The 25,642-nt window shown below is 44.9% G+C and overlaps 1 protein-coding gene across 1 annotated transcript; it reads right to left on the minus strand.

Moving 5' to 3' along the window:
- Positions 1-823: 823 nt before the first annotated feature.
- Positions 824-23,877, minus strand: LOC125525213 (putative protein phosphatase 2C 37). The gene is made up of 5 exons (XM_048690222.2): positions 23,181-23,877; positions 22,773-23,059; positions 20,930-20,960; positions 20,733-20,844; positions 824-1,146 (listed from the first exon to the last, which is right to left on the minus strand). Exons 1-5 carry the CDS (start codon positions 23,736-23,738, stop codon positions 824-826), a joined length of 1,311 nt encoding a protein of 436 aa, XP_048546179.2. The 5' UTR covers positions 23,739-23,877.
- Between the last annotated feature and the right edge of the window lie 1,765 nt (positions 23,878-25,642).

The raw sequence follows: 25,642 nt of genomic DNA on the forward strand, positions 1-25,642 counted from the left end.
GGATGAATTAGTTTCCTAGAGAACAAAACTTACTCTAGGTGCGAGTAGACTACCCACATGGGAAGTACAAGTATGTTTGAGTGTGAAATACAACTTCGTTACCATTGGAAGAAGATGTTTATTATCTTTTGGAGTAAAAATTATGCCCAGAAATGATTTCGTCGAAATCTATTAAGATCTGATCTAATTTCAAATATCTCAATGCGAGGAACACAATGATGGAAACAATTCATAATTTGGATGCTCAGGTTGCAAAACATTTTATTTTGAAATTCAGATCTCACAAAAAAAACTGTACATCGTCTTCCCAGCCTCCCTCTGAAAAAATTCACCAAAACTTTAGCGCTACTTATCGCCACGGGAGTTTAGTGATTTTCCAGGGGTATCTGTTACCAAGGATTTCCACCATACAAAGTAGTTTCGTTTTTGTTTTGTGGAGCAACTACCTTGTTTCGTATTAGCCCATTAGGCCTGCACCCTGCTTCAAACATGTAGTTAGCACTCAAGCAAAACAAAATGGGCTTCAGCCAGGTAATACCAGAGCGCTGGTGGGTGTAACACACAAGCACATTTGTTTGCTTGAGTGCTAACTGCAAACACCAAACCTGTATGAGATGAGTTCAGCAGGTTTGAGTGAAAACCACAAACAAAGCTACAATGAAGAAAACTAATGGGAATACTAAGCAACCAACATATATGTGACCAACATATTTTGTACATTTCCAATCATCCATGTTTATTATAAATCTCTAACCATGGCAATGTTTCATCCACATCAAGTCTAAGCTGCAAAGGAGATGATGACCTCATGCAATCTGCCAAGCTAACCTCTTGCCTTCAGATCAAGTACGACAACACTAATGTCATCCTGGCTATGCTTGCAGATTGCCATGTTCTTTAGGAGGGTTGCAGCATTGTTGCAGCCAACCTCTTCCTCTTGTCCTATCAGTGCACCCCCTCTAGGAACACCTTGGTTGTTCTTGTTTTCTAATTCTAGGCAGTTCCGCACGGCATTGCAGGCAATATGGTTCTCGATGACATCCCACAAGCCATCGCTCCCGAGGATCAGGCAGTCGTCATCCTCCGATCGAGTCGTCATGGTTATATCTGGCTCACATATCACTGCAGGCTTAAGGAGCTTGTGCCCTGCAAGTATAGTTCACTGTCATGAGATCGGATTCTAGAAGCATCAAATGAAATATGTACTAAACAAAAAGTATACTTCTTGTACAAATGAATGAACTTGTGAAAAATAAATAAAAAACTGGAATAACTCTTTAGAATCTATTAAGGGGAACAACTCTTATATATTGATCAAAACCAGGAATGGAAATCTGATCATAAATATTGCCTAAAACATCAATGTTCTACGCACATCGATCAACATTAAAACATTTGAGTTTTATAAGGAATGTGAATGCAACAATACATGATAACATCCTTGCTAAAGGTAACTGTGTTAAAATGATACGAAGTCATGATTGTCCAAATGAAATATTATTTTATAAATGATATCTTCCTTTATTCTAGTTATACACAAGGTAACAATTGGTTTCAGCTATGAATGCCTTCAAATAATTTTCTACGTTACAATAGTGTTATGGATAACACGAATCGTTTTTTATTCTCATGCAAATAAATGTCTCCATAGGCAAACTACTCATGTATGCTAGATATTTAGGAAACTTGCATTAAGTAGAGCTATGGTTTAATCAAGGCGATGCTGCACCCGTCCCCTCCCTCCCTCCCCCGGCACATCATCCAATTGGTGTATACCACTTCGGAGCTGGCTAGGCATCCTAGCTCGCTGTGTGGGTCAACATGCCCAATACTAGCCCGTGAGGGGCGAATTCGACCAAAAACAGGTTTTTGTCCAAAAATATATTTTATTTCCGATAGATCTTCAAATTTGCAAAGAAAACTCGATTTCTGGAAGAAAAAAAATAGGGAGAGGTCACTAGACCACTATAAAGTTACGGAAATATTTCGGATTTTTTAAGATTATTTGGAAAATTTACAGAAGGCGTTGGAAACTTTTAGAAAAAAACTTTAAAATCGAGGAGAGGCTTATAAAATTTCTGAGAGGTTGCGTAAAATATGAGCACCCTTTGAGGTTCTCTTTTCACATTATTTGACAACACTTCTTTTATTCGTCACTCTCCAGGAGATATACAGAGGCCCAGGGAAGATTGAGAAAAATAGGGATACTTATCCCAAAAAAATAAATGGAGCCATCTTAGTCCCCCATGACTCATTCCCCATCTACATTTTTAGCTATGTTTGAACCGAACCTTCCCCACCTCGAGAAAATAATTCTCCCCCCTTCTCTCCTCTATCTCTCTATCTCTCTATTTGTCTCTATCCCCTCTTCACCAACGACACTCATGAATGAAATCCTAGGGATCAAGAATTTCTCCACAAAAGAAAATGCAGAAACTTGCCTTGGAGGTCATGATGACTTGGAAATTCAAAGGTATTACTTTCCTCTTCTCCAGGTTGCACTTTATTCATGGATGATGGGTGTGGCTTTCCTTCCAGTAGTGGTGGACTAAGCCAATGACTTGTCCCCTTGTCTCTACACCGGTGGTTTGGATTTTGGTCAAGGGCTAGCGTTGAACGACTGCATGGCTGTCCTATGCTTGCAGCGGCGATGCTCGCAGGTGCCATGTCCTTCTCGGTGGTGCTACAATGGCCTTTGGCTGTGTCTCTCCTCAAGCACCAAGGGAAACCCTTATTTCGGTTCACTGGAACAGGCAGCGGCGGTCACGACGTCGTGTCCTTCATCAAGGCGTTGCCTTTGCTATATGTGGAGTCATCGGAGTTGGAGCTTGAGTGGTCTAATTTTGTGGTTTGGGTTGCCTCTCTGGGCATCGGCCTCCAGGGTGCAATGTATGCCATAACCAAGGCTTCTAACATGTCTTCTTCCTCTGGTTTGGCTAGGCCCGACCACCCACTAGCCAACTTGTCTAGGAGATATGGTTGGAGCGGTACATTTGACCAACCAACTCCTATGGACTTTGTCGCGTCTTGGTTGTCTAGTGCATCCGTAGGGACGTGGTCTGGTGGATCGGTGCCCCGTCTCTTCGCCATCTTGGCTGGAGATCGCCCAAGGCGAGTTGTCTTGCTCTCGGTTGTTGTAGGCGCGGTTCTAATAACTTGGATTAGCATGCAGTTGCTTGCCTTTTTGTCATTTTATCTGCATGTGGTGTTGTAGTAGTCGCTTGGCCCTTCTTATATGAAATTATAATGCATCCTTCCATGATGTAGTCTAGAAAACAAATCCTTTCGTATCCGCACATGCATGGTCGTCATCGCTCATACTAAACTTGGTGCCATTACCTTGATCACATTTTCGGTTTGTTGTGTTGTTGGACAAAAGCCTTCTTGCCTGCCCAATATGTTGTTCATGCTTTATCTTTTTGCAATGCCTAGATGGATGAACAAAGACTGGTTCATACAACCAATGTATCAAAAAATGTCATGTAAAGACGAGTAGTAAAGCCATTCGAGTGGTCATGGTATTTCAAACTAAGGGATAGAGTCGAGACAAGAACAACAAGATACTTGTAATGAGAGCTTTAGCAGCCTAGTGCATCGGCACAAAAATTATAAACAGTTGAGGTGGATATCGCCTGATCTAGTGCCAGGCAGGGTCATGGAGGCAGTTATTCTCCGGGTCCGGCGCTTGGTAACATCAGACTAATACATATCTCCAACATATGGTATGTATGGCAATATGAATGCTCCAGCAACATTAGTTAGCCTAACTTGATGAAACTAATGATGAAATTGGTAATGTACTTGATGTCGTTGTGCATTAGAAAAAGATATTTGAGGAACATGGCTAAGGGACAACCAATATCTCCTTCATGCACATGAGAGAGAGAGAGAGAACCTATTATGGGAAACTATTCCCATATGGTTATGATTACTATTACACCACAATGTGTACCAAAAAAGAGTAAGTAATGTCAAGTGACGCGTGTTACCAATTTTACTCATGCCCAACTACAAATCTAATGGACCTCGATATATGTGGATGGGTCTCATATGTCACCTCACTGGTTACACACCCACAGTTCATATCAATCCACCACCCCATATCTTTTTGTCCTACGTCGTGGGACAAGAGCCTTCTTGACCTATTGCCTTCTTGCCTGGAGAAGATGTTCTTGACGTTTAACTTTTTTGCAATGCCCGGCTGGATGAATAAACAACTGTCAACCAATGTATAAAAACACATCATGAGAATATGAGTATATAGTAAAACCATTTTGAGTGGCCATGGTACCTGATAGAGTTGAGACAACAACAACAAGATACCGGTAGTGAGAGCTTTGGCAGACAATTGCGTTGACACAAAATTGTAAATAGTTGAGGTGGATATCGCCTGGTCTTGTGGTAGTGGGCGCAGTGGAGGTGGTTATTTATCAGATTCGGCACTTGGTAACATCAAGTACATATCTCCGACATATGGTATGTTTGGCAATCTGATTGCTCCAACAACACCAGTTAGCCCAACCGGACGAAACTAATGAGGAAATTGGTAATGATGTCACTGTGCATCAAAACAAGAGATTTGAGGAATATGGCTAAGGGACAACCAATATTTCCTTCATGCACACACATGGAGAGAGCGAGAGAGAGTAGACAATTCGAGGTGGCCAGAGAAATAAGCGTCCAAATATTGACTTTCTTCTCACATGCCTCATGCCAGTACTAGAGGTCACACCAATGTGATAGAGATGAGCCTGGATGACCAAAGTACAACGGGAAGCTACTACGTTAATAAACCATGCAAAGAAAAAGGCCGTTGGGCAGAACAACTGGCCAGAAAATAAGCCGTCAAGACATTGATGTTGGAGAAGACAAAATTTTCAATAACTCGAGCCGGGGAGACTGGAGGATACTTTATTTGCCACACTAGCGCTAGCGCCATCACCATTGTTGTGCCAGCAGAGATGACTTTATTGTGTGGCCGCAGTCACCATAGTGTGAAGGGTCAAAGTTGTGGACAACTAACATCTACATAAAATCGCCCAAAAGGGGAAAGATATAGCTATCCCCATATTGTTATGATTACCATTATACCAAAGTGTGTGCCAAAAAAGAGTAAGTACCGTTAAGTGTTGGGTGTTCCAAAAAATTTCCAAGCCCAACTACAAATTTAATGGACCTCGATATATGTGGATGTGTCTCATATGTCATCTCACTGGTTATGCACCCACAATTCATATCCATCCACCACCCCATATCTTTTTGTCCTTCCTCTTAGCATATCATGTCTCTCCATTGTTGGTCATGTATTTCTAGTAGTTGAGATCCTTTCATATCCGTACATGTATGGTCTCCATTTCTCATACTAAACCTGGTGTCGCTGCCCTAGTCACATTTTCGGTATTGTTGTGCCGTGGGACAAAAGCCTTCTTGACCTCTTGCCTTCTAGCATGCCCACGATGTTATCCATACTTTATCTTTTTGTAATGCCTGGCTGGATGAATAAACACTGGTTCAAACAACCGATGTATCAAAAAGCATCATTGGAAGATGAGTAGTAAATCCATTTTGAGTGGCAATGGTACCTCAAGCTAAGAGATAGATTCGAGACAGGAACACCAAGATGCCCGTAGTTAGAGCTTTGGCAGCCTACTGCGTTGGCAGAAATATTGTTAACAATTGAGGTGGATCTCGCTTGATCTTCTGCCAGGTGGGTGCGCTTATTCGCAGAATCTGGCGCTTAGTAACGTCAAACACATATCTTCGACATATGGTATATATGGCAATCTGACTGCTCCAGCAACATCAGTTAGCCAAACCCGATGAAACTAATGAAGGAATTGGTAATGTACCTTGATTTCACCGTGGATCAAAACAAGAGATTTGAGGAACATGGCTAAGGGACAACCATTACTTCCTTCATGCATAGGGAGAGGAGAGGAGAGGAGGGAGAGAGAGAGAGAGAGAGAGAGAGAAAGAGAGAGAGAGAGAGAGAGAGAGAGAGAGAGTAGACACTGCGAGGAGATGGGATAATTAGACATCCAAACATAGATTTTCTTCTCACATGCCTCACGCTAGTACTGGTGGTCGCACCAATGTGATAGAGGTGTGGCTGGAGGACCAAACTTCAAAGGGAAGCCACTTCATGAATAAACCCTGCAACCCATAAGGTCATCAGCCAACACAACTGGCCAGAAAACAAGCCGTTAAGGCATCAATGTTGCCACACACAAAAATTTCAAGAACTTGAGTCAGGGAGACTCGAGGAGAATTTAGTTGACACACTAGCGCTACCGCCAACACCATCGTTGTGCTAGCTGAGATGACTTTTATTATGTGGTTACATTCACCATAGTGTGAAGGGTCAAAGCTATGGACAACTGACATCTACATAAAATCTCCCAAAAGGGGAAAGATATAACTCCACCTGCTGGTAGATCGGGGCCTCTCCATCCCCCACTCCCACAAGATATATCAAAGATGGTCGCGGGGGAAGTGGGGCGGCGATCTACCAACAGAGGAGAGATGATGGCGCAGTGCGCCCGGTTTGGAGAGGAACAATTTCAAGAAAAAGAACTAGTCCTATTTTTTTACCTAATTAAGAATGAAAATTAATAGGACCTTGAAGATATCTATGAAAACTCAAATAGTTATTAGGCATGCTTATTACCATTAATTTTAAAACTTAACATGACAATTCTTACTATATATGCTTGTTTATTAGTACTCTTTGTGTTGGGGTTCATAAGACCCTCCATATCTTAAGAATAACTTTGACCATTAATTTAATCACCACAATAAGAAACAATATAAACAATTTAAATCATTGGTTCCTTTGAATGGGTAAATATATGATAAGTTTGAACATATATGACAAACATTTTAATGATAAATTAGTGGTCAAAGTTTTTCTCAAATAACATGTGGGCTCGGCCTTATAAACCAGAGTAGAGTGAGTTCTTAATTCTGAGCCAGACGATAATTGTTGGAAATTCACCCTCAGGATAATTGTTGGAAATTCACCCTCAGGCACGATACGAGCCCTTGGCTATCAGTTTTGTGTGCGCGTGCGTTCGTGCAATTGTATGTGATCGATCCTGAGGGTGAATTTCCAACAATTGGTAACCCTGCTAGCGCCTGGGGGCGGGCAATATAGTCGCCAGTGCAGCGACAATGAGGAGCGGGCGATATAGTCGGTGGGTGGCACAGCGATGTAGAGGTTTTGGCGGTTGTCGTTCGGCGAAGCGACTACAAGAAGGCTGCGAGGACACTGTCGCAAGAGAAGTGACGGGTGATTGTCGTTTGGCAAAACGACCCGGAGGAAGGCGACAGGCTGTCGTCGACAAGGTGCTGGTGATTGTTGATGGTTATGGAGGTGTCAAGATGGCACCAAGTAGTTCATCGAGATCATCGTTGGAGGGTGCAAGGTGGAGATGGCGAACTTGTGAGCTGTCGTCAAGGTGTGCACATGAGTTCTTGTAAGATGCGTACAAGAGCTCAGGTGTGTGAGTCATCTGCTGAAGTTGAGATGCGTCATTGGTGAAGGAGAATTGCGAGCGAGAGCGGGCAGAAAAAGGAATTCATGCCTTGTGCTTTCGTTTGTGGTCGTGGAGTTCCGGCGAGTTCATATACGGTGGAGATAAGTTGCACGTATAATGCGAGTTGTGTTGCCGCTGGACAGGAGGTGTCGTTTGATAAGTTGTGTCACCAACGACAACGAGAAAGTGAAAATGTGGCGTGTGAAAAGATGTGTCTCCCCGTGCACAAGCAACCGGCGAGAAGTTGAAGATCAATGTGAAGAGGACGCACACCAGTTAAGTCGAGTTCCTACATGAGGCTATGCGTTTAGTCAGCATGTAGCACGCTAAGATGTGGCAGCGTGGCTGGTAGTCCGAGTAATCATTGGTTTCAGTCTACAAGTTGGCATGAAAAAGAAAAGTCGATGATGAAGTGGTGGTCACCGTTGAAGAACAAAGAAATTGTGGTATGATAAGTCGCGTCATTGGAGGCAACCGGCGTGACAAGAGGTGGTCTTCTCGTTTGCGTAAAGAGTCGATGGTTGGATTAGGGGGTGAATGTTGGGTAATCCAAACAATACATGAGTTAGTTTTGGTATAAGTATTAGAATTAAGGAGGTCTCTAGTTGTAGTTTTGTAAGTATTGGAGTCTTTCTACTTGAGTTCGGTTAGAGTGCAATCAAGCTAAGATCAAGTGAAGGACCCATCGCGACAAAGTGTCTCCCCTAGCGATGGCTAGGGTTTACCTCCTTACGACGACTCCTGCCGCAAGTCCACCATAGCTGGCGTACCCGGCCGTCCCCCAGTCCCCCCGTCCTCCGTTGGTATGTGTGGCGTTCTGTAGTCGTCGCCCCCTGATTCTCCATGGCGGCGGCATCGGATGCATTCTCATCTACGAATCGTGGTTCCCAAGGAAGAGCGGATCACGACCTAGGTGATTTCTTCGACAAGCTGGACCTCCATGAGGAGGAGTTTGAGGATGTTGTGGTTGAAGAGGAAGCCCCATAGCTGTTGGAGGAGAATCGTTGGCTAGCCCTTGCTAGGGTTCATACCAGGAAAAACTTCAGCCAATCTGCTTTCTACAAGGACATGAGGGCGGCTTGGAATTGTGCCCAGGCAGTTCGTTTTTGGCCAATTGGCCCAAATCTGTTTGTTGTTCAAGTTTACTACCTTGGTGATTGGGACCGTATCATGTCCCAGGGGCCATGGCTGTTCCGCAATATGGCAGTCCTGTTGACGCCTTATGATGGTTTCTCAAACGCCGAGGAGGTGCCGATAGTGTACATGCCAATCTGGCTCTAGATCCATAAACTGCCGGATGGATATTGCAGGCAGGATTTGATGGCAAAATTGCTTCGATCTGTGGGGGAGGTTCTGGAGACTCGAATTACAGGAAACTCGAGAGGGGACTATGTTCGTGTTCGAGTGAAACATGACATCAGGAAACCTCTAACCAAGTTTGTAAGCATTGTAAAGGGAAAGACTCGCAATATCTATGCAGTCAGGTATGAGAAGTTGGCGAGGCTTTGCAGCGCTAGTGGTATCATTGGCCACGAGCACAAGGAGTGTGGCGACGGGGTGTTTCTAGAGAAGGACCTCAAGTTTGGCGATTACTTGTATGCAGATCCTCCGGTGAGTGTTCGTTCAGACTAGGAATCCAGCCAGAGTGAAAGGAAGATCAATAGTGACTTGACGGTTCCCAAGTCGGCAGCAGGTAAAGGGGAGGCTATGGCAGATGGAGAACTCAAGGACACGACTTCTAGTCCACTTAAATCTCCTTCCTCTTTGGACATGGACTTGGATAAATCTTCTCATAAGCGTTTGAATATGGATGTTGTCTTGGTGACACCTCCTGCTGTTGTATCAACTACCCCGGCTGGGGAGGTACAGCTGATCATGCATGGGAAGGTGGCTGCTGATTCGGTATCTCCCAGCAACAGTACGGGTAGAAAAAGAGCTAAGATGGATGGTGAAAACTCAAACTCTGAAAAAGTTTCGGCGGGCTCCCAGGAGGAGCGCCGCCAGTCCCAATGACTCACCTATTTTGGACTGCCGGGGGGCGGGGAACCGCCGAACAGTTCGTGAAGTTGGGGCTCTTGTAAAAGCCCATTCCCTGAGTTTGGTCTTTCTTGCTGAAACAAGACAGACCAGTACAAAAATTGAAAGATTGAAGTGGAAATTAGGACTGAAATGTTTCTGCGGCATGGATTGTGAAGGCCGTGGCGGGGGACTAGCTTTGTTCTGGGACAAGTCCCTCCAGGTGACAGTACTGGAATCCAGTAAAAGATTTATTGATGTAAGTATTATTGATCAAGGTTCTAGAAAAGCATGGAGGTTTACTTTCGTCTATGGTGAACCACGTGTTGAACATCGCCATCGCATGTGGGAACACTTGATTAGATTAAAAGGGACCCCAACTCTACCTCGGGTAGTCTGCGGAGATTTTAATGAGGCTCTTTGGCAACATGAGCACTTCTCGCGTACTAGTAGAGGTGAGAACCAGATGGAAGCATTCAGAGACACACTTTTGTTATGTGAACTTGGGGACTTGGGGTTCTCCGGTGTGCCATATAAATATGCTAATGGACAGCTAGGGATTGCTAATGTCTGGGTTCGGCTAGACCGGGTGTGTGCAACTGATGATTGGAGGGAGATGTTCCCTTATGCGAGGGTGCATCATCTCGTCTCCCCTCGATCGGATCACTGCCCCGTTTTATTATTCTTGGATGATTCTGATGACCGACGCCGAAGGGGGACGCCTAAATATGAAATAATGTGGGATAGAGATAAGAAACATCCGGAGGTGATTTCAAAGGCATGGGCGCGGGCTCATCAGCGGGGTGACTTCGGCAATGTTGCAGCTTCTCTTAAATCAGTTATGTCTGACCTTCAGAACCGGAGTAAAGATAATTTTGGGCATGTTGAGAAACAAATTGAGGAACTCCGACATGAATTGGAGACACTACAACTTACTAGAGCTGACCGTGTACTGATCCGCCTAGATGAACTACTACACCGTGAGGAAATGATGTGGCTGCAGCGTAGCCGTATTGTTTGGTTGAAGAAAGGTGATCGTAATACTCAATATTTCCATCGGCAAGCAGTTTGGCGAGCTAGGAGGAATAATATAAGGAGATTACAGAAAGAAGATGGCTCGTGGTGCAGTGTACCCACAGAGATGGAACGCATGGCAGCTTCATACTTCAAGGAAGTGTGTACAAAGGATCCCACTTTATCCCCTGATGCAATTTTAGAGTTTATTGTGCCGAAGGTGACAGAGGATATGAACGAGAGGTTGCATGCTCCCTTTACTGATACTGAGATCTCAGATGCCTTATTCCAAATAGGACCGTTGAAGGCACCCGGTCCGGATGGTTTTCCAGCTCGGTTTTATCAGACAAATTGGGGCTGTTTGAAGGGGGAAATCATAGCTGCTGTTCTGCAATTCTTTGACACAGGCCACTTGCCAGATGGGGTTAATGATACATGTATTGTCTTGATCCTAAAGGTCCAGCACCCGGAGTCGCTAAAGGATTTCCGTCCGATATCGTTGTGCAATGTGATATATAAGATTGTATCAAAATGCATGGTTAATCGTCTCAGGCCCCTTCTCATAGAACTTATCTCTGAAAATCAAAGTGCGTTCATTCCGGGTCGACTAATCTCAGATAATTCGATTATAGCATTTGAATGTATCCACCATGTCCAAACCTCCCCCGGAGGTAATGATTTTTGTGCTTATAAGCTGGATCTCTCAAAAGCTTATGACCGGGTTGATTGGGGTTTTCTGGAGCGTGCACTGTTGAAGTGGGGTTTCGCCCCCCAGTGGGTGTTCCAAGTTATGGAATGTGTTCGTTCGGTCAGATATTCGGTGAAATTTAATGGACGTCTCTTGGAGCAATTTACACCTTCCCGTGGTTTGCGACAAGGTGACCCTTTATCACCCTTTTTATTCCTCTTTGTGGCTGATGCATTGTCTGCTCTATTACATAATGTTGTCCAACAAAGAGGTCTTGAAGCTATCAAAATATGTAGAAGAGCTCCTGCTATCTCACATTTGTTGTTTGCGGATGATTCTCTGCTTTTCTTTTGAGCAAGTAGCGAGTACGCGGCGGTTGTCAAGGATGTTTTGAGCACTTATGCTTCAGCTATGGGTCAACTCATAAACCCTTCGAAGTGCTCCATCCTGTTTGCTGACAGTTGTCCTAATCAAGTTGCTGATGATGTAGAGCATATTCTGGGCGTGACGCAACAAGAATTTGAACCTAAGTACTGGGGGCTCCCTGTTCCAGAAGGGAGAATGCATAAAGGTCGTTTTGAGTCTTTACAGTTCAGATTGAGCAAGCGTTTGGTTGACTGGAGTGAACCCCACTCTTCTTTTGCTAGTAAGGAGGTGCTGATAAAGGCTGTCGCTCAGGCCATCCCAGTCTATCTGATGAGTATTTTTAAGCTGCCTCTTTCTGTTTGTGATGACTTGACAAAAATGATCAGACAATATTGGTGGGGTGTGGAAAATGGTAAGAAGAAGATGGCATGGGTTGCTTGCGAAAAATGACCCTCCCAAAAACTAAAGGGGGCAATGGTTTTCATCATATGCGAGCTTATAATCAGGCCTTGTTGGCCAAACAAGCCCGGAGGCTTCTTACGTCCCCGGAATCACTTTGCGCAAGACTTATTCAGGCTAAATACTTCCCAAACGGGAACCTGTGGGATACAGTATTTCCGACTAATAGTTCAACGGTGTGGAAAGGAATCGAGCATGGCCTGGAATTGGTAAAGAAAGGGATGCTTTGGCGCGTTGGCAATGGTGCAAGTATACGAGTGTGGAGGGACCCCTGGATCCCAAGGGGTCTGCCGTTCACACCGATTTTGCCAAAACGCAATTGCCGCCTTAACAGAGTTGCAGATTTCCTTGATGACCGGGGTAATTGGAAAACAGACTTGTTGCAGCAGTTTTTCTATCAGGCGGATATTGAATCGATACAGATGATCCGGATGTCCCCGCGGCAACAGGAGGAATTTATATCATGGCCATGGGACATATCAGGCAACTTGACAGTTAAAAGTGCCTACAATTTGGCAATGTCCATTCAAAGTGAGCAAGTCTGTACGGGTGCTTCTAGCTCCTCACCTATGGGTGAGCGACCCATATGGAAGCTAGTCCGGGGGGCGGCTGTACCTCCCAAAATGAGACATTTTGGTTGGCAAGTCAGCTCAGGATCATTACCCACAAATGCAGAGAAGTGCAGGAGGCACCTAGGGACATCCGCGTATTGCAGTCTATGCAATCGGGACAAGGAATCTTCATTTCATGCCTTACTAGTGTGCCCTACGGCAGCTCTCTTGTGGGATACAATGCGGTTGGTCTGGCCATTACCAAACCGATTGGACATTATATGTACAGGAGACGAATGGCTCCTTCATCTCCTTGCTGAATCACATGAAAAAGTCAGGAGCAGGATCATTATGGTTTTGTTGCGAAGTTGGCACCTTCGAAACGAAATCACACATGGTAAACCAATCCCACCACTAGAAGTCTCCTGTTCGGTTCTATCTAGCTATTACAACACTTTCAATCAAATCTCGGTGAGTATTGAGGAGATTATTAAAGGAAAAGCCTCGATGACAGCTGAAATAAACACACAAGTAAGAGCTCCATGTACCCCGCAGGCCATGGCCCAACCCTTCAGCGGGCGAGGTCGCGTTATCGACCGACGGCTCGTTTAACCCTATGGATGGCTCGACGGGCACATGCATGATTCTAAGAGATGATAAAGGTGGGGTTATTTTTGCGATGAAGCCCTAGAAGCAGAACTACAGGCTATGATGGAAGGGCTTAAGTTGTCGGTGGAACATTCAAATGCTACAATCCTGCTTCAATCTGATTGTGGTGTGGCCCTCAAGATGCTCTCCGAGGATTCCTTTAATAGATCAGCTTATGGCCATTTGGTTTCGGAGATCAAAAGTTACTTGAGTGATAGGGTTGTTATTCCTTTAAAATCCTTCGTGAACAGAATAGGGTTGCACATTTTTTAGCAAACTTTGATAGATGTGGTGACAGCACAGCCTGTTGGTTGGGTCAACCACCTCCATGCATCAGCAATTTAGTCGCTGAAGATTGTAACTCTATCATTATGGAATAAAAACCCTATACTCTTGCAAAAAAAAGAGTGCGATCAAGCTGCCGGATGATTAATTTAGGAAATCTAGGTTTAGTTCGTTTGTACTTTCGTCATACTAGTATGAGTCCGATTAGAATATAGAGTCAGATTAGAATAGATTTGACCGTGAGGACTTGGCCGGACGTGTATAAATACATGGGCAGGCTATAGCTGTGTAACACGAGAGAAAAATCAGAAAAGAAATAAAAAGAGGAAAAACAGGGCACGATACGAGCCCTTGGCTATCAATTTTGTGTGCGCGTATGTTCATGCAATTTTATATGATCGATCCTAAGGGTGAATTCCAACAATAATGATATGCAATACAACATTTTAACTCCAAAATATTTTATTTTTAATTTTCCACTAGAAGGCAACAGGTTGGTGCATAGAAAATGTCCTCCTTTATTCGTATAGAAATAATTTTGTTTCCTTGTGTGTAAGAACCCAACGGGCACACTTTTAGAAAAGAATCACTGTTGACGAATTAGTAGCAGCCTGTTGATATAGTTGCATTTATTTTTGTTTCCTTGCAGATAGATTTTATCCGAGTCGTCCTTGCAGATAGATATACCAAAGATGGCAGCGGCAGAGGTGGGGTGGCGATCTACCAACAAAGTAGAGATGGTGGCGCACTGTACCAAGGTTGGAGAGGAATACTTTCAGGAAAAAAACAACTAGTCCTATTTTTTAGCTAATCGTGAATGAAAATTATTAGGACCTTGCAGATATCTTCGGAAACTTAATTAATTATTGGGCATACATATTACCATTAATTTTAAAGCTTAACATGACTATTCTTACTATCTACTCTCACTTCTCTCAGTCTTTTTGCTTGCCTTTTTGGCATAATTGTATCTTTGCTTGCCTGGCTGGTCCAAAGTCACTATATTTTCGTTATAGAGTTACTTTTCATAGTCCAAAATAAACAGAGATAAAAATTGGGGGCGGGCGTAGCTACCACCATGGGTAGCAAATTATTTCTGATAGTTCTAATGATATATGTTTGAACACATATAACAAACATTTTAACGATAAACTAGTGGTCAAATTTTTCTCAAAAAAAATGTGGGTTGGGCCTTATAAACTCAAACAGAGTTTGTTCTTAATTCTGAGTCAGATGATAATAATATGCAATGCTATATTTTAATTTAAGAAAACATTTTAATTTTATTTTCTACTAGAGGGCAACTGGCTGGTGCATAGAAGATGACCTCCTTTAGTGATATAGAAATACTTGCGTTTCCTCCTTTATTTAAGAAACACTTTTTGAAACAAATCACACTTGGCCATTAGTAGCAGCCCCTGTTGATATAGTTGCATTTATTTGTTTCCTCCCAGATAGATTTTTTTAAGTCGTCCTTGCAGATAGATATACAAGGGAGTAATGCTACATCTACAGGAAATTACGGGGGAGAGTGGTTTACAGAGTGACGAGGCATTATTTCATTGGTCAATTTTTGGGGCACCGGCCCACCCCTGAAAATCAGGGGGCGGAGGTATGATTATTATTATTTTGCGGGAAAAAGTGTTTTTTTACGAGGTATGACTAGACGAGAAGGGAGGTCCGTAATTTCCTGTTGATTACCTGTAGGTGTAGGATTATATTGTACAGGTTGGCTATTTCACATCTAGATGTGAAATAGCTATCTCACGTCTAAATCCAGAACTGTTAGATTATCTGTCTTTAATATTTGTGCATAACGTGATGGTCTAGTTGTCGTGCTCGCTCGCGGCGCGTTGTCTCCCTGTCAGGTCGTTGCTAGTGCGTTGTCTCGCTTGCTGCCTGTGTGCTCGTTACTAGTGCGAGGTCTTGTTGGTTTTCACAAGCAGGTCTATGCTGGATCGTTGCTAGTGCGAGGTTCCGTTCCTTTTTCCATTTCCATTCACAAGTCTGTGTTACACCTTGTCCTAGTTCATTTTCTTGTACGCTCCCATTTGATTCCCAGTATTTGTTTTTTTCGTTTCTGTTTTATTTTCCTTTTTTCTATTTCATTATTTGTTTTAAATCATGAATTATATTAAATTCATGATTTTTTGTTTTATTTATATTTTATATTTTTATCTTTTCCATTTTTTATTTTTATCCATTTAAAGTTAATGAACTTGGTTTTACTCTGTCATATGTTTGCTTAAAATGTCCTACAAATCTTGATTGTGGGTTATTTTGGCATGCGCTGTGTCGCGTCGTGTGTTTGGTGCTTGTCGACTTGTTCGTGTGTGCGTCTTTTGTTGGCCGGTTTTGTAACGTGGTCTGGGGTCCCGTTTCAGATCGGTTTGCTAATTATCATCTAAATGAGGGTTAACAATGTTTCATCTAACTCGTATATCATTAGATACACATGATTCTGAGTGATGTTCTTTGTCTTTGCGCTGTGTTGTCTGTTTGTCCTTCGTGAAACAGTGAGACCCGATATGACATTTTCTAGTGGGCCGTTATTATGTTTTGTGTATGGTTTTTTTGTGCAAGGCAACGTGTCCTTCTATTCACAGTTTTCTTTTATTTTTTGGTTTTGATCGTGTATCTAGATAGGAGTGTAACTAGATTTTTTGTTTTCAGATTTGCTAAATCTAATCTAGATGAGTTTTAGCTCATCGACGTCTATAATTGTTTGATTTGTTTGCTTTAATGTTCACACAAACTCGATCATGCACGCATCTGTCAACTTATTCTGTTTTGTCGCGCGCCCTCTTGTCTCGTCTGTTTTGTGTCATCATGATCCCGCATTTATTTTCACATGGGCCCATATATGTCATCATTTGGGGGTCTCGATCATGAAGCTTATCCCTCATCTTCTCACTGACCGACCTTTGACCCCTGTTATTTATTTTCCATCCTAGTTATAGGTCCATCCTTGACATGTGACTGGCATGTAGTTTGTTTCATTCTAGTTACAAGTCGACCATTAACTAGCAACTAGGATCGTAGTTTCGTAGTTGTCCCAAGTGCAAGTCCATCCTCGACTCACTGCTAGAGCATGTGTATTTGTTTCTCATCCCAGTTGTAGGTCCACCATTGACACGCGACTAGGACTGTAGTTTGTTTCATCCTAGTTGCAAGTCAACCTTTGACTCACAACTGGGCTCATAGTTTCCTAGTTATCCCAAATACAAGTCTACCCTTGACTCCTTGCTGGAGCATGTGTTTTTATTTTTCATCCAAGTTGCAGGTCCATCATTGATACACAATTGGGCGTGTAGTTTGTCTCATCCTAGTTGCAAGTAGACCCTAGACTCGCAACCGGGCTCATAGTTTCGTAGTTGTCCTAGGTGCAAGTCCACCCTCGACTCACAACTGGCTTGTAGTTTCGTAGTTGTCCTAGATACAAGTCCACCCTCGACTCCTTACTAGAGCATGTGTTTTTATTTTTTATCCAAGTTGCAGGTCCACCATTGACACACAACTGGGCGTGTGGTTTGTCTCATCCTAGTTGCAAGTAGGCCCTTGACTCACAACTGGGCTCGTAGTTTCGTAGTTGTCCCAGGTGCAAGTCCACCCTCGACTAGCAACTGGGCACATAGTGGTCAGACTTGCAAGCCCACCCTCAACCCGCAACTAGAGCATGTGTTTTTGTTTTTCATCCTAGCTGCAAGTCCACCCTTGACTCGCAACTAGGCCCATAACTTGTTTATCCCAGTTGCAAGTCAACCCTTGATTCGCAACAAGCTCATAGTTTTGTAGTTGTCCCAAGTGCAAGCCCCCTCGACTCACAATTGGGCTTGTAGTTGTCCAAGTTGCAAGCCCGCTCTCTACTCACAAACTAGAGCATGTGTTTTGTTTTTCATACTAGTTGCAAGTCTACCTTTTGATTGCAACTAGCTCATAACTTGTTTTATCCCAATTGCAAGTCGACCCTTAACTCGCAATTGGGCTTGTAGTTTCATAGTTGTCCCAGTTGCAAGTCCACCCTTGACTCGCAACTGGGCTCGTAGTTGTCCCAGTTGCAGGTTCATCATTAACACGCAACTGGGCATGTAATTTGTCTCATCCTAGTTGCAAGTCGACCCTTGACTCACTACTAGGATCATAGTTTCATAGTTGTCCCAGGTGCAAGTCGATCCTCGACTCGCCACAGGGCTCGTAGTTTTCACACTTGCAAGTCCACCCTCTAATCACAACTAGGTTCATAGTTGTCCGAGTTGACAGTCAACCCTTGACTCGCAACTGGAGCCTATGTTTTTGTTTTTCATTATAATTGCAAGTCCACCCTTGACTAGCAATTGGGCTCGTGGTTTGTTTCAACCCAATTGCAATTTGATCCATTAATCGCAACTGGGCTCGTAGATTCATAGTTGTGCCAGTTGCAAGTCCGCCCTTGACTCGCAACTAGCTCATAGTTGTCCCAGTTGCAAGCCCACCATCGACTTGCAACTGAGCATGTGTTTTGTTTTTATCCCAGTTGCAAATCCACGCTCAACTCGCAACTGGGCTTGTAGTCTGTCATTTGTCCCAGATGCAAGTCCACCCTTGATTCGCAAATAGTATCATAGTTTTGTGTAGTTGTCCCAGTTACAAGTCCACCCTTGACTTGCAACTAGGCCTATTCTTTGTTTCATCCCAGTTGCAAGTCCACCCTTGACTCGCGACTGGGCTTGTAGTTTTGTAATTGTCTCTGTTGCAGTTCCACTCCCGAATCGCAACTAGGCCAATAGTTTTGTTGTTGTCACTGTTGCAAGTCCACCCTCTGACTCACAACTCGGTTGTTTGTTTTGTCATGCACCCTCGACTCGTAGATGGCATCATAGTATTGTGTAGTTGTCCCCGTTGCAAGTACGTCCTCAACTTGCAACTAGACCATAGTTTGTTTTCATCCTAGTTGCTAGTCCAGCCTCGACTCGCAACTTCAGCATGGTTTTGTTGTTGTCCCAGTTGCAAGTCTAGCCTCCGACTCGCAACCGGGCCGTTTGTTTTGTTCCCAAATGCAAGTACACCCTCGGCTCACAACTCGCATAGTAGTTTTGTGTAGTTCCCAATTGCAAGTCCGCCCTTGACTCGCAGCTAGGCCATTGTTTGTTTCATCCCAGTTGCAAGTACACCCTTGACTCACAACTGGGGTTGCAGTTTTGTAGTTGTCCCAGTTGCAAGTCCACTCTCGACTCGCAACTCAGCCCATAGTTGTCTTGTTGTCCTTGTTCCTCCGACTCACAGCTAGGCCTTTTGTTTTGCTAATTGCAGTGCACCCTCAACTCGCAACTGGCATCGTAATTTTGTGTTGTTCCGGTTAAAGTCAATGCTCGACTCACAACTAGGCCGTTGTTTGTTTGTATACCAGTTGCAAGTCCACCTCGACTCGCAACTTGGGCATGATTTTGTCGTTGTCCTAGTTGCAAGTCCAATCTCTGACCCGCAACTGGGCCATTTGTTTTTATCCCGGTCGCAAGTCCACCCTCAATTCACAACAGACATCATAGTTTTGTGTAGTTGTCTCAGTTGCAAATCCACTCTTGACTTGCAACTAGGCATGTTGTTTGTTTCATCCCAATTGCAAGTCCGCCCTTGACTCGCAACTTGACTCGTAGTTTTCTAGTTATCTCAGTTGCAAGTCCACCCTCGCTTCGCAATTGGGCCTATACTTTTGTTGTTGTCCCTGTTGCAAGTCCACGCTCTGACTCGCAACTGGGTCATTTGTTTTGCTAGTTGCAAGTGCACCCTCGACTTGCAGCTAGCATCGTAGTATTTGTGTAGTTATCCCGGTTGTAAGTCCATCCTCGACTCTCAACTACGACATAGTTTGTTTTCATCCCGGTTGCAAGTTCACCCTTGACTCGTAACTTGGGTCATGGTTTTGTTATTGTCCCAGTTACAAGTCCAATCTCTCACTCACAACTGGTTTGTTTGTATCCATCCCAGCTGCAAATTCACCCACGATTCACAATGGGCATCGTAGTTTCGTGTACTTGTTCCAGTTGTAAGTCCAACCTCGACTCGTAACTAGGCCCATTATTTTTTTCTCCTAGTTGCAAGTCCACTCTCGACTTGTAATAGGGACCATTGTTTGTTTCTTAAAATTCTTCTTGTTTTTTCTTCATTTCCTTACCTTTTTTATAATTTCTAAATCTGTTTCAAAATATGAATATTTCAGAAATTTGTGAACATAGTTTGTGAATCGGCGAACATTTTTTTAATCTGCAAACAAATTTTGAATATCGTGAATATTTTTCTACTTCGTGAACATTTATCGAGTGTACAATCAATTGTTCAGTATGAGTTTTAAAATAATTTAGTGCATATTAGAAAAATGTTCACCATATATTAAAAAAGTTCATCGTATATTAAAAGAGGTTTAGTGTGTACTAAAAATGTTAAGTGCATATTAAAGAAATGGTCATTGTGTATAATTAGCAAAATTCATCATATATAAAAAAGCTCACTGTATATTAAAAATGTTCAATTTATAGTACAAAAAGTTAGTGTATATTCAAAAGATGGTCATCGTATGTTAAAGGATTGTTCACCGTATATTAAAACAATTTTTTATTCATTAAAAAAAATTCTAATTTGAAAGCATTTATGTAAATTCATGAATAATATTTTTTGTGAAAAAACGAAAAAAAGTGATAATGCAAAAAAACAACAACAAATCCTTGTTAGCCTATTAGAAGCTAGCGATCAGAGACGTACTTGTAAAAGTTTGCTACCGGACGCATAAGCTACATCGAGCACTGCATCATGTACATCGAGCAATGCATAGGCTACAGCCATCGCACATGCATTGTGCACAACTAGCTAGCTATTAGATACACATATGGTGGGACGTGCGGGGCGAGATGTTTTTTTTTATGGGAGGCTTTGACAAACTAAATCAAACAAACAAGACAAACAATAAAATAATAAGATAATGCTGACACTATACTTAGATGTGAGATACATCTAGATGTAATATAGACGGACCCTATATTGTATACAAGGCCAACAATGATGCACGGGAATGAAACGTCTTTTTCTTTTTTGCATGGAAGAAAACGTCGTGTGCATAAGAACTAAACGGACGACACGCCGTTGATATGTACGAGTACACACGTGCATAATAAGAACCAAACAGTAGGTACGGCGTACCTAATGCGCGAGACATTGCAAGCACTCCCCGTACGCGCAGCTGCCCGTCGTCGGAGGTGCGCACTTTGCCGCCGGCCGCGTCCACCCGCGCCCTCTCGTCCGGCCGCTCCCGCTGCATCCACGCATCAATATAAATTTGTCCGGTCAGACGAGACCAAAGGAGAGAAATACGATACGCATGACACAATTATTCTCACCTTGTGGTCCTGGGAGAGTGGTAAGGCGTGTTAGAAATAAACCGTGATGGGTATGCACCCAGAGTACGTGTGTGCGTGTGTGTCACGATGGTGTATGTGCGTGTGCGTGCAGTCGTGGCCATGGCGAGTTGGTTAGTCCAGCGCGTAGTGTTTAGTCCAGGTGGTTAGTTGGTTAGCTAGCTTCATGGCATGATAGGATAGTCATGCATGTAGTTAGTTAGCTGGATAAGTTGTTAGCTGGCCGGATAGACTTCATGGTTAGTTAGCATGCATCACAATAGGGGAGGTGGCGTGTGTGCCAGCCTATAAATAGAGGCCGATCTGAGTTGGTTGAACTTACGTGGTACGTGCCACAGTTTGAGCTGGAGAAAAACGCTGTTCGTCAGCGAGGCGTTTGTCGCCGCAAAACACCTATGCGTTTACTTCTTCTTCTACCTCTGTCCCCGAAAACCAGTTCGTGCTATCTAGGGTTAGACCCAACAATTGGTATCAGAGCCTCGTTTGTTCCTCTGCTCGTGGCCATGGCGATCGTCCCGCACGGCGCCGGGGGGAGCACAGTGTCCATGGCGATGCCGATGCTCACACCGGACAACTACACGATATGGGCGATCAAGGCCGAAGCCATCCTCGACGCCCAGAACCTCTGGGAAGCGGTGTCGCCGGCCGGCGACGCGGCGGTCGACGCGGGGAAAAACAAGACGGCGAGGGCGGTGCTGTTCGGTGCACTCTCAGAAGACTTGTTGATGCAGGTATCGACGAAGAAGACAGCGGCTGAGGTGTGGGCCAGCTTGAAGACGAGGTTCGTCGGCGCTGATCGGGTCCAGGCGGCGCGGCTCTCCACTCTCCGTGGCGAGTTTGACAACCTGCGCATGGAGGAGGGGGAGGCGCTGGACGCGTACGCCGGAAAAATCGGCGGCATGGCAGCAAGGTATGCTGGCCTCGGCTCGACGCTCGGTGACGCCGCCATGGTGAAAAAACTGCTCGACACGGTGCCTGATCGGTTGTATGCCGCGGTGGCCGGGATCGAGCAGTTCTGCGACGTGGAGACGATGGCGTTCGAGGAGGCGTTGAGTAGGCTCAAGGCGTTCGACGAACGCTTACGTCGGCGCACACAGGACAACGGCGGACGAGGCAGCGATCAGCTAATGTTCACAGCGGCCCAGTGGGAGGCACTGCAACGTCAACGCGGCGGCGGCCTCGACCACGATGACGGTGCGAGCAGCGTGGCCTCGGGCACGAGACGGCGGCGCGGGAAGTGCTACAACTGTGGCGTTCGTGGCCACTTCTCCCGTGACTGCCGGCAGCCGAAGAAGGAGAAGGCGCTCCTCGCCGACGTCGACGAAGAACCTGGCCTCCTGTAGGTCACGGTTTAGGGGGAGAATGTTAGAAATAAACCGTGATGGGTATGCACCCAGAGTACGTGTGTGCGTGTGTGTCACGATGGTGTATGTGCGTGTGCGTGCAGTCGTGGCCATGGCGAGTTGGTTAGTCCAGCGCGTAGTGTTTAGTCCAGGTGGTTAGTTGGTTAGCTAGCTTCATGGCATGATAGGATAGTCATGCATGTAGTTAGTTAGCTGGATAAGTTGTTAGCTGGCCGGATAGACTTCATGGTTAGTTAGCATGCATCACAATAGGGGAGGTGGCGTGTGTGCCAGCCTATAAATAGAGGCCGATCTGAGTTGGTTGAACGTACGTGGTACGTGCCACAGTTTGAGCTGGAGAAAAACGCTGTTCGTCAGCGAGGCGTTTGTCGCCGCAAAACACCTATGCGTTTACTTCTTCTTCTACCTCTGTCCCCGAAAACCAGTTCGTGCTATCTAGGGTTAGACCCAACAAGGCGTTGCCGGCGCGGCAGAGCACGGCGCGGGAGTCGCCGCAGTTGGCCATGAGGATGCTGCCGCGGACCAGGAGCGCCACCACGGCAGTGGACCCCATGATGGGCAACCCCGATTCCGACAACCCCATCCCCAGTGTGTCCGTCTGCTCGAAGCTCCGCTTCAGCGCCGCCTCCCACGCGCGACGCTCCGCCTCTTCATCATTTTCCGGGTGCTCCATCCGGTAGGCAGTTGCCACGCGGGCCAGCCCCTCCGCCAGTATGACGTGCATCTGGTCACTGCAAAGGGCCGACACCTGCAGCACCATGTACCACGTAGCAAGCAAATCAAACGCCGACATCAAGCACTCAACCCGGAGGTGGCGTGCAAGGTGCTCCAGTCTGGCAGCATTTGGAGGAAAGGGGACGGGGGTTTACCTGTGGGCCACCGTGGCCGTCGAAGACGGCGAAGAAGTGCATGGGGGAGCCGTCGGCCCAGGCGCAGAAGGACGGGCGCAGCGACACGCTGTCCTCCATGCCCTTCCGCTGATCCAGTCCCCGCTGCGACACGGACCCGAACGCGAGGGACCACACTGCCGCCGGTGCCGCTTCACCTGGCAGTAGAGGCGCCGGCGCCGCCACCACGCGGGAGCTCTCCCCTTCCTCTGGGCCCGTGAGGTAGCCCTCAGACCCCTCCGAGGATGCGTAGTACCCAGACAAGAGAGGTGAGGGCTGGACCTCGCCTTCCTCCGATGCCACGGCAGGGTTGGCTCTCGACTCGCCAGCGGTGCTGGCCATAGCTACAGAGTACACTGATGGACGACGCGAAGGAGCAGTCCGGTTGAGCACAACGCGCGTGGGCTCCTGAAGCAGCAGAGGCTTCGCTACCAAGCGACCTGCGGGAAGAGGAGGAAGACGCTCCTGCAGCAGTTTTGTGTATAAAGAAACACACGGATTGAGCACACGTATCTTATCTATAAAGTAGCTAGTACCCATATTAATTTTCTCATCTTATTCATTATTATCCTTATTAATTTCTCCTCTTTTCAATATTTCCTATTTTAATGTCACTTATTTTCTTTTTCCTGCATTTTAATGTTTTTTATCCATTTTAATGCTTCGCATTTAAATCCATTCTATGTTCCATTTATTTACAGAAATATACTGCTTATTATTGCAAGTACTAAAAAAACGGAGAGATATTAATTTTCCCCGAATTACACATTGCATTAGGTCATCCGTTTCTCCTTTAGAATATTTATTTCATTGGTTTTTATTTGCTATCTCAAGCCACTCCAACCACAAGCTCTTGCCACGCTCTCCTGGGAAAATTACAGATTGTTAAAGACAACTACCTAATGCACAATATCTTGCATATGATTTATGTCGCTAAGTGGAGTCTATATCGTCATTTATGTCTTCTTCCCAAAACTTTTACTCCAAAAAAATAAGGAAATAATGTGTAATTAAAGCATCGCGATAAATAAGCAGTAATCTCCACTCCAAACTTAAAGCTTGGCTGTGGATTTATTGTATGTGCCATACGCTATTCATAGCTACAAAATTGCAATCTCTTAAAAATGTTCTTGAATACAGTATTTCTTTTGTCACATAACCCATATGTTGATGATAAAGTTTGCTGTATGAGCTTGTGGCATACTGATCCGACAGGTGGCAGGTATACATTCAGATGCTGCAGCTCTAAGGGAGGGTAGTATATGGCACGCGGCTTCGTGGATTGTTCAACAAGAAGTGTTTGGGCATATTCGAAAGGCAATATTGTGAACATTGTACATCGATTTCCTTATTCCGCCATCAGCTTCTATTCATACGAGCGATACAAAAAGTTCAGTACTCACTATTGGAAATTTTGTATACGCCGGGTGTGATGGTCTTCGCCGGGAGCCAAACCACAGGCACTCAGAAAAGTAAGAGACGCCGAGCGTGACTCTCGGCAAACACATATTAATGCCGAGAGTAGGCCTCGGCAAAAAGGCAACACTCGGCAAAGGAACTATTTGCCGAGGGCCAAGTGGCACCACACGGCAAAGTTTTGCCACGTGGAAGGCTGCAGGATGAAGACGAAAAAAGTTCCGGTGTGAAGTGTTTTTGCGCCACACTCCTATGGAAAAAAAGTTCATCGTGTATACAAAAAAATATATTCATCATCTATTCAGAAAAGTGTTCATCATGTACTTGAAAAGGTGTTCAACAGATATTTGAAAAAGTGTTCAACACATATTTGATAAATGTTCATCTTCTATTTGAGAAAGTGTTCAACACATATTTGATGTTGATCATGTGCTTCAAAAATGTTTACCGCGTATTTCAAAACGTGTGCATAAGAACCAAACAAACTACAGGCCTTTGATACAATAGTAATATGTTCGTACCTGAAGCCCGCGACATGGCAAGCCCCCCAATCCCACACTTGCCCGTCGTTGGAGCGCCGCACTTTGCCTCCGGCTGCCTTAACACGCGTCCTCTCGTCCGCCCGCTCCAACTATATCCACGCCTCATCAAGCTCAAAATTTGCCCATAGGAGAAAAAGACAATGTGCATGACGCGATTAATCTCACCTTGTGGTCCTCGGAAAACAGGATGCCAACAGGATGCTGCCGCGGGCCAGAAGCGCCACCAAGGCAGTGCGTCCGCCTCTTCGTCAGCCCCATCAACAGTGCATACGCCAGCTCGAAGCTCCGGTTCAGCACTGCATCCCACGTATGACACTCCACCTCTTCGTCATTTCCTAGGCCGGCCAGCTCCACCACCATGATGGCGCGCATCTGTTCCCTGCACAGCGCCGACACCTGCACCGCCACCATGTGGGAGCTCTCCCCTTCCTTTAGGCCCGTAACGTAACCCTCTGACTCCTCCAAGGATGCGTAGTACCTGGACAA

Source organism: Triticum urartu, chromosome 7A (assembly GCF_056163025.1).
Source record: "Triticum urartu cultivar PI428250 chromosome 7A, HENAU_Tu73, whole genome shotgun sequence".
Classification (NCBI taxonomy): domain Eukaryota; kingdom Viridiplantae; phylum Streptophyta; class Magnoliopsida; order Poales; family Poaceae; genus Triticum; species Triticum urartu.